The 9,705-nt window shown below is 44.0% G+C and overlaps 1 protein-coding gene across 3 annotated transcripts in view; it reads left to right on the top strand.

The window, feature by feature from the left end:
* Positions 1–1,233: 1,233 nt before the first annotated feature.
* Positions 1,234–9,705, top strand: part of SLIT2 (slit guidance ligand 2) — a 331,024-nt gene continuing 322,552 nt past the window's right edge. For 2 of the 3 annotated variants that reach the window (XM_019743903.3, XM_019743900.3), the window contains exons 1-3: positions 1,234–2,160; positions 4,823–4,894; positions 6,092–6,163. In XM_019743903.3, coding sequence (XP_019599462.1) covers positions 1,982–2,160; positions 4,823–4,894; positions 6,092–6,163 — 323 coding nt within the window. In that variant the 5' untranslated portion in view covers positions 1,234–1,981. The remainder of the gene's footprint in view (positions 2,161–4,822; positions 4,895–6,091; positions 6,164–9,705) is intronic. The other variant, XM_074321782.2, reaches the window with a different exon arrangement.

The raw sequence follows: 9,705 nt of genomic DNA, 5'->3' as shown, positions 1-9,705 counted from the left end.
TCCCAGCGCGCAGCCAGTGGGCGGCGCCAGGCGGGGCGGGGCGGGGCCTAGGGGTGGGGGCTCCGCTGAGTATATAAAGCCGGCGCCGGTTTAACTTCTGACTTGGGGTTATTTATTTGGGGAGCGTGCGGCCGGCGGAGGCTGGTGGAGGAGGCGGCGGAGGTGGCGGCGGTGACTGCCGCAGACAGTGGTTAAAAAAAGGCGGCGGCGGCAGCGGCGAGTGATGGGAGCGCCGTGGCTCTCGGGCGCTGGCGGGAGCTGCCGAGCTTTCCCGGCGCCGCGGGAGTGCTGAGCAGAAAGGGTAGCGTCCGGGGGCCCGCAGCCGGCTCCAGAGGCGCGGGTCGGGTTTTTGTTTGGCTGCGCTCAGCGCCAGGCAGCCCAAGTGAACAACTCCAGTTAACAACAACAGCCCACCTTCCCGCAGCCGAGCAGACTGAGGCTGCTGCGTCTGTCCTATTGTTTAGACACTTGCCAGGAGCTCGGGAGTCTGCAGAGCCACCGAGTCCTCGCTCCCCTTCGCCTCCTTCCCTCTCCTCCGTTTCCCTCCCGGGAGAAGGGGTAGCGGAAAGCAGCCGGCAGAGAGGAAGGGGCTGGAAAGAGACCGGCTGCGCGGGACTTCGGCCGCGGAGTCAGGTGCAGCGCCAGGAGCCGGGCGGCATCGCTACGTCGGCGGAAGGACTCCCACCGTGGCCGTGGCGGACGGGATTCAAAGCCTGGGAAAAGTTCCTGCACTTTGAGGAGGAGTCCCCTCTGTGGGCCGCTGTCGAGGGGCGGCCGAGGGTCCGCGCCCGCCCAGGAGCCTGCTCGCATTTCTTCCACCTTTGCCATCAGGTGTCTGCTGCGGAGCTGCGCTGTTTCCGGGAGACGAGAGGGGCTGACACCCGCGCGCACACGGGACTGCCATTCGCTGTCTCCTTGGCTCACCTCGGAGTAACAGATCCCACTAGCCCAGCTGCCACCTCTCCACCCCCCTGGACATCCCGGCAGGACCCAGAGCGCGGACACCTCCACCTTGGCCTTTCCACTCCGTCAGCCACCTCGGTCCTATCAGGCGCTCTCATCCTTAACTTGACTCTTGGATTTCCTCTGCCAGGGTCGTGACTAGTGGATATTCCTGCCGGCTGGGGCGGCGCATTGCCCTTTTGTCTTTTCTGCGTGACCTCGGGGAAGGCCCGGGTTCGGAGCGTCACCAAGGACGCCGGGCGGGAGGTGGGATTGCGGAGACAGCCTTCAGTGAAGTGCATGTGTGTCTGCAAACTGCCCTCGTCTGTCGGGAGACGGCGAGGACCGGCCCGGGCTGCGGAAGAGCCTCAGGCCGGAGGGAAGCCGCGTGAGTGAGCCGCACTGGGCGCTGCGCAGCGCCTCCCCGCGCCCCCGGGGCTGCGCACCCGCCTGTGCGCCCGCGCGCGCCATGCCCAGTCGCCCGGCGCGCTCGGCTCCTGGCCCGCGGGGCTCCTGCGCCTTCTAGCCTACTTTGATCAAGGCTGCCATTCCTATTGAGTCCCTCCACCTTTCTGCCTCGTACTCTCCCCGCTGGAATCGGATTTGCAGAGGGGATCCGTGGAATTCGAGCAGCCCCCTTCCCGGTGCAACTGGCTCCTGCATCTTCGCGGCTATTGGGAATCCCAGGTCTTTTACCGCCAAGTTGATTTAAGCGACGCGTGATCTCCTTCCCGCTGCTCTGGGGTCTCTTTGTAGCTTTGGCCAGGTCGATTGATCTTCAGGACATAAAGTTGCCCAAGGAGTGTCCGCCCTGCTGGAGGAGGGTGGTGGGGAATTGGGAGTCGTGAACCTGTGTCAACTCTTCTGCGTTGAATATCATAACTGTTACTTCCATATCATTTTATGTACATTTACCCAGACACTCTGGGTTGTTAGCCCTGCACCAGACACTGGGCCTCAGACACAGCGCGGTTCGCGCAGAGCAGCAAGCTAAAAAGAACCCCCCTGGCACCGGCGAGTGAGGAGGCGGCGGGGGAAGATGCGCGGCGTGGGCTGGCAGACGCTGCCCCTTTCTCTGGGGTTAGTGCTGGCGATCCTGAACGAGGTGGCTCCGCAGGCGTGCCCGGCGCAGTGCTCCTGCTCCGGCAGCACAGTGGACTGTCATGGGCTGGCGCTGCGCAGCGTGCCCAGGAATATCCCCCGCAACACCGAGAGACTGTGAGTATGGGCCTTCCCCCCTCCAACGGGTCACGCACCCCGCGCGTGGAGACTAGAGGGCCGGAGCGGCACAGCTTCCTGTGCCTGGGGTAGTCTTCACTAGCTCTGCTGCACGCGCATCCTGGGGTTGGAGTCCCTGGGAGGGTGAAGGACGGGAGGGCGCTGCCCAAGGAGGGGCCATTGCCCGAAGAGGGGCGGGCCCGCTGGCAGCTGCGCTTGGTCCGTGCCTTCTCTTGTGCCACCCGCAGCACAGTGCGGTCTAGTCTCTCGGGCTGGGGAGGCGGGAAGATGGGGGACAAGTATTCGTGGATACCCGGGGCAAGGGAGACGCGACTTTGTTCCCAGACTCTATAAACGGTGTCACCCCGCGGTTGCCACGACTCGCGGGTCAATTTCAGGGCTGAGTCTCCCCTCTTGTCGTTGCTGGTTGGCGCGGGGGACTGACGGGGGTACTCAAAAGCGAGAAACCTCTGCTCCCAGGCTTTGTGTCGTCCTCTTGGGGGTGGAGGGAAGGGAGAAAGAGTCTGGGGCGCCTGGGTCCCCCCCGGGGGTGCTTCTCACGGGCCGGAGAGGGAAGGATCCCCCAGAACGGCGTCACCTCCGCGGTGGCCGCCTGCAGCCCCACTCCGCGACTTTTTCCCGACCCCCACTTCCCCGGGGATGAGGAGGCGGCGCTGGGCCCCAAGGGACCCGTCCAAGCAGGAGACTGCAGAGGAGGACCACGTCCCATCTTCTGGGCGAAGTTAGGGGGCTTTCTCTCCAACCGGACCCAGCTGAGTGGCGACCTCATGTGGCCCTAGGTTGCCCCCCTCCCGCCCTTCCTGCGGAGCCCCAGTGCTCCCGTCCACATTTCTGGCAATTTCTGCGCCCCTTCACGTGGCAGCAGCTGTCTTTCCTTCCCTTCTTCGCGCTCCGCTGACCGTAGACCTCCCCGCCTCCCAGTCTCTGCGAGTGTCTAATGAAGAAGTAATCGCGGAGCTGGGGTTGACGGCCCACGCGCTCCTGGTGGGGCACTTCCCGAGTTCAGGGAAGTGGAGCATGGAGGCCATTCTCTTTGTGATCGCCGAGGCCGCCGCCCAAAGCTGCCTGTGCGCCCTGGGCACGCTCCACTTGCCTATGCGCGTGGGTCCGGTGGATGCAGCGGGTGCCGGACCAGGGTGGTGGGGGCGAGCGCTCCTGACTCGGCTCCCCGGCTCTACGCAGCTGGTTGTGACGGTTGGGCGCGGAGGAGAGGACCTTCTCTGACCCTCACGTCTGCACCCGCACGGCACGTAGCGCCTCAGTCATACTTATCTAACTCATTTCCCTCGCCCTCCATCTAAAGGCCAGAAATGAGTTTTTTCTTCCTTTGCCAATGGCTCCTCCACCCCCAGCCTCACTCCTTCCCCAGGCCCTCTGTTGTGGGCAAGTTGGGGCCCTACCAAGGGGGTCTTGTCAAAATGTGACCCACCACGTTTGTCTGGGGTGGGGGGAGGGGGGCAGGGATTCATGTTATATCAAATAGCCCGTGGAAGACCCAAACAATTGTAGGAACAACTTGATGGTACTGTGTGCTCAGCATGGAAAGTGGGTTGGGGAGAAAGCAGTGCAGAATTCTGGTTCAGCATTTGTCATTTCATGCCATTCAGAACACTTTCAAGTTTAAGCACTAACATGCCTTACCCAACAAAAAGGGTCAAAATAGCAATTGAGTTTTCAGTTCCTTGAAAGAGATTTCCTATGCGGGATCTACAGTTTTCAGAATACAGTTTACTAAGTGCTGGCTTATAAAATTCTATCATTGACACAATTTTAAACACATGAAAATACAGATTTCAAACATCATGTTTTTAAAGTCAAGGTAAGAGAAAACGTACTTCCGTGAAGGAGCACATTCAAACCATAGCACGGCCTGGTTCTACTTGAAATGATTGGAACCAGGGAAAGTTTAGATCTTGACCTAAGATGCCAGAACAGGGACTGTGACTCTTGAAGGAAACATGGTGCTGAAATCTGAGTAAAAATGTCAGGGCCTGAATACTATTTCCATTATTGCCCCCGCTAGTAGTTTTCACTTTACAGTCACAGCGGGGAGCTGCAAATGAAGAGTTTAGTTTTCATACAAACCTAGAATTGTTGGAAGGTAAATGCCTATATATGCAAGTCTTTGAAGTACAGTTCTTTTGATGGCACTCTAACCTTTTTCACTGCGTAGGAAGTTTAGCCACCATGCCACCTAAGGATAGGGTTCTGAATTTTTAAAATTTTTTCCTGGATAGTATTAGAATATTGTTCATTAACTTTCTGAAAAGAACTTTTGGGCATGTGCCTAACAATAACAGTAACTAGCAGAATACCTGTTAAATTAATATACACATCCTTATAAAAACAAAAGTTGAAAGCACTCCCATATACCAAAGAGAACTTTTCCTGATAACAGAATCACTTCATTTTCTTGTCACATGCCAGCAAGCATGGGCTCTGTAAACTTGTTAAGAAGCATTTTAAAAAATTTCTTTCGAAGTTTACTTCCGTCTCTCTCTTTTTCTTGGTAAGCTACTTTAGTAATTGGAACTAATCTTTAATCTTCAAGTTTTTATTTAGTTTATATTTTTCTTTGTTTAACCACATATTGATAGAAATAAAATGGAACTTTCGTTTTCTTACTTGTTTTCTCTCTTAGGGATTTGAACGGAAATAACATCACCCGGATTACAAAAACGGATTTTGCTGGTCTTAGACACCTAAGAGTTCTGTAAGTATGTTCTTCTGATGTGTTTTGAAAACTTTTCTTTTGTTTAAGGTTGCATATTTTGAATCATTACTGGTCTCAGTTTCAAAAACTGCCCCAATGACAGAAACATAAAAATTTAAAAGGTCTTGGTTTCCTTTCTTTTTTTGTTGATCACTGTACTACAACTTTTAATAAAAATGTAGGCTTTTATTTTAATGTTGGATGGAGGCCATAGAAACAATATTATAGAAATGGTCTCAAATGTTTGCTAGACCATACTCTAAGTGCCTTATGCGTATAAAAATGTAACAGAATTGCTTTCACAATATGAATAAGTAATGTGAGACATTTGATAGACTTTTAGGGTTTGAGATTAACTAGAAGTAATTTAAGTGGCTCTGCATTTTATTATTGCTAAGATAGAAATGTTCAGCCTTTTCTAGCAAACAAAACTTACATATCGTTTCTAAAATTAAAATCAAGCAATGCAGCGTTTTGCAGAGTTTTGGTCAGGAGATGTTTCTCTATAACAGTACACTGGTCATGCTTTGAATTGTTTCCTGTATTTTATATTTTTGTAACTTTTATAAAATTGTTGCAATATGATTTCTTCTTTAGATAGTGGGTTTAGTTACTTATGAGTAAACCATCACTTGAGATTCAACGTAATGTAAAATGGCTTTTACCCACAGGTTTGTAAATGTTTACATCACAGTGGACATATATATACTTTTGATCATTTGTGTGTTCAGTGTTCATCTTTTAAAAGACACATTTTGACCATTATGAATTCCTCCAATTTCTGATGTATATCCATAAGTGAATTGAAGTATGTATACGATGCATTACTGTACATTGTTTCTCTTAGATAAGGACTCCCTTGAAAATCAGTTTACCAAAACACAGCCATCAAAGTTGCACTGCCATACATGGTTCTTCAGAATATACTATAGTTTAAGGTTCAAAGTTTTGCCTAGTAAATTTCATGAGCAACTGCGTTAGGATTTTTTATGAAACTTCTGTGATGTGGTTGCTATTAATATTCCCCTCCCTGACTTCTCTCAATTATATCCTCATTAAATTTGATGCTGAATCTCAAACCAGAGCAATTTTAAATTTTATAAAGGGAAAGAGGTTACAACTTTTCAGTTGCTAAATTGAAACTTATTCAGATGGTGAGTGGTAACATTAAGACTCCTGTTATACTTTGCATTTTAGTCAGCTTATGGAGAATAAGATTAGCACCATTGAAAGAGGAGCATTCCAGGATCTTAAAGAACTGGAGAGACTGTAAGTATTTTCAATTCCAAACTTATGACGACATAACTGTATTTTTAAAAATACTTGAATTTCAAGGACCATGTCTTCAATTCCATGTCTTAGTCTTTGAAAGTGTACAGAAACGAGAGGTTGAATAAGTGGTTTTCAGACTAATTTTAAAATAGACATTGTCGAATTTTTGCATAAATAATACTAACTTGAAATAAAGCTAAAAAATACAGACTTTCTTTCCTGAGACATTGACTTCCTTGATAACCATTGCATTGCTACTTAGAGATGCACATGGCTTTCTTACTGTTCATCTAGTTTGTTTTATTTACTTATGTAGGAAGAAAGGTATAATTTTATTTGCATTTATGATGCATGATGGAAAAGTTTTGCTAATAGTTTTTCCATTTCCATGCTGTTGCTTTGTGTGTCATTAATGATATTTAAAGAAATATTTTAAATTTTTAGTGATAAAGATTTGTGTATTTAACACTTATGGTGAATATTGTTAAGGACTGCTATTCACAATTTTATTTCCTTATTTTATAGTAGCTTTCTACATATTTCTGCTGGAAAAATAAAGATTAGTAGAAATGGAAGTAACAATTATGTTATCACAGAGTGGCCATTGTAACGTGGATTCTCTTTTTTCCCCAAGAAGATCAATGTGGACTTCAGACTTTAAAATATATCTTTATTTCATTCACACACAAACTATTTAGGATTGGTATATATTACTTGAAGTACATTATTATTTTTTTCTACAGTGTATATCTACCAAAGATAAAACTTCTGTAATAATGAGGATAAATTACTTTGTAATTTGATGTATGGATTCCATGTCTCATGTCTTGATAATTCAAGTTTAGTAGGTTTGCATTTTAAGGGCAAATACAGCTCTATTAAAAGTAGCAATGATTATTTTAATAAGTTGCCATGCTTACTTTAATAGGCACTTTGGGTGAAAATAAAACATTTATTTAAAATAATGAAATATGAAGTTTATTTTAGGCATAGAACATACATTCACTGGGCCCAGTGGCAAAAGTTAATTCTGTGTCTCAAAGTAGAAAAATGCTTGTCAGCTTCTAAAATATTTGTAAATATATAAGGTACATTTTTACCACTTCAGGTTTATATAGAGATGTCTAATTTATTTTACTATAAAATTTTGTCCATGATAAATCTTACAATAGAGGGAATTTTATTGTGGAATTCAAAATAAATTTAAAAACACTTCTTTGAGCTAATTTTGGGGAGTAGGAATAACAAAAGGTAAACATTTGTTTAAATTCACAACAAAGTTCATAAGTTCATAACCCAGCTCTTAATATATAAAAATCCTCTGAAAATATGTATTTTTTGATAGGCTTCATAGGCTTTCATGAATAGCTAATTCCTAGTGAGTTCCTTGCAAAGGTATTTTTAATTTATCTATTTAAAAAGAAGTAGCAATATAATTTTAATGTTTGGTAAGATGAATACATCATTTAAAACTGTCATTTAAACATTCCCAGTTTTTTCATTAATAGCTTGACTGAACTAGTCACTACATGGAAACATACGTGTTTTGATTCTTAAACAACTTATTTAACGTACAGTGTTCCAAAATATTGAAGGAAACTTAATGGTTTCTCATGCAGTCTCTATTTTGGTTATGTTATAGTTTTAAATGTTGTCAGAAACACTAGAACAAAACAAACTTTCTCATTATTTTTCTTAAGCCACTCTGGAGTGTCACGTGAACTTTCATCTTGAATAAATTAACTTTTCCTAAAAATTATTAACCAGATGCCTTATGATCTGAAATTTGATTAGAGTTGAAGTAGGTACTAGGTTTTGACTTTGACTTCCCCTGGGAATGTCACTTCATCTCTGAACAGTTTTCTGTTCTACTAAGATGCAGTCAGATGTTGTAGAGTGGGTTTGTAATTTTGAATGAAAACTAATATATATGCAGGACTTCTTTAAATCACCCCAGCTGTTGGCTGAGAGCAAATATTTCATATTTGTGAGGAAAAGCTGAGAAAATTCCTTTTGTTTACAACTGCCAAGTCCATCTGATGGAAGCACATTGTTATCTGACAGCCAATTCATCTCCTTGAGACTCAGGAATTCAAAACTATTTCTTAGGAACATTGTAGATACACTTTTCAAATATTTATTTTTTGAAATACATTAAATGTTAAGGCAGTTTGCTTTGTGAATGCATTCAAGTTATGTGAAACAAACTATTTTAAATTTTGTTCAGTATTTTATTTTAAAAAATAAAAATAAAAAAAAGCTACTAAGAAAGTTCCATAATCAAATTTCTGTGGCCTGTGGTATATATCCTTACTTTAGTTGGTGGTGTCATTAACATCACAAAAATTGCCTTATTTTTTTCAAGAAGCTGCCAAGAGACAATGTAAGAGAAAGGAAATAATCAGTGAATTAACTTTTAACTAATTACATGTTGTTTGAGCTTACATGGTTTTTAGCAATTTAGATGTAGATGTGAATTTTTTAATTAAAACTCTACATTATGGAAAGGTGTATAAATGCAGGTTTATGTTGTAAACGCCATTCATACAGTATTTATAATTTAATTTTCATTCTTTGTGAGAAGAGCAAAACAAAATAAAAACATTAATTTTATTTGCGTGCAATGTATGGTTCTAAGTTGTTTTTGTTTTCATTTTAAAATAACAAAACGAGTCCAAATGATAAATTGTGAATATTTCAAAATTCTAAGTTTTTTCTTTTTATTTCATGGTGATAGTTTTAACTTGATCTAGAGAGAGAAGACAAATCTGAAAACAGAAGATAAGTGCCTTTTTAGAAATGCAACTTTGAATCTGTAAGAAGCAGTGTCATGTTGTTAAATTGAATTCCGTTTTAGCATAGAATGAGGTCAGTATTTGTAAGGTAAAGCATTATAGCTACAAGGGAACGATGTGTTTTCACCTCAAAGAATTGATGAAATGCAGGTTATCAGTGAAAATGCCAAGTAGATGGATATTAAAATCTTCTCTCCCTATCTCCATTCCTCCCTTTCCTGTCTCTCTTCCCCTCCCCTTACTCCTTTCTTTCTATTGTATAGAAAACAGTTTGAGATGTTACGATCATCATCAGAATATGCTTATGTCATTGTAAAAACAGTAAGTTTTAGTCATGCTTACACACCATGAGCACACATTACTTCCTGTTTTGACAGTTTCTTACTGTTCTCCCTGAGTTAATATGTGCAGTGACAGATTTCCCTGGGTGCTCTGTGCTGTAAGTACTACCTCCTTATCTGAGATGAAAATGAAGCCTTGAGAAGGTGCCTCATGTAGATGGTAGCAGCAGATCTCAGATCGTTTACTCAAAATGTTCAAACAAAATCTAATGTACTTACGTGACTAATTAATTCAATGGAAATTAATTAAGGAAAACAAACTACAAATAAGCCACAGTAAAGACCTGAAATATTTAGGAAATATACTTGTTTTTTATACTTCACAGAAGATACCTGTATATATCTGCAATAAAGTCTCCATGCAAAATTGTTAATTCAAGATATTTCTTGGCTGGTGCATAAT

Source organism: Rhinolophus sinicus, chromosome 1, assembly GCF_057876585.1.
Source record: "Rhinolophus sinicus isolate RSI-liver-muscle chromosome 1, RSI-T2T, whole genome shotgun sequence".
NCBI classification, from domain to species: domain Eukaryota; kingdom Metazoa; phylum Chordata; class Mammalia; order Chiroptera; family Rhinolophidae; genus Rhinolophus; species Rhinolophus sinicus.
Note: the sequence above shows the minus strand (reverse complement) of the source record. Positions and strands in the feature narration are given on the sequence as shown.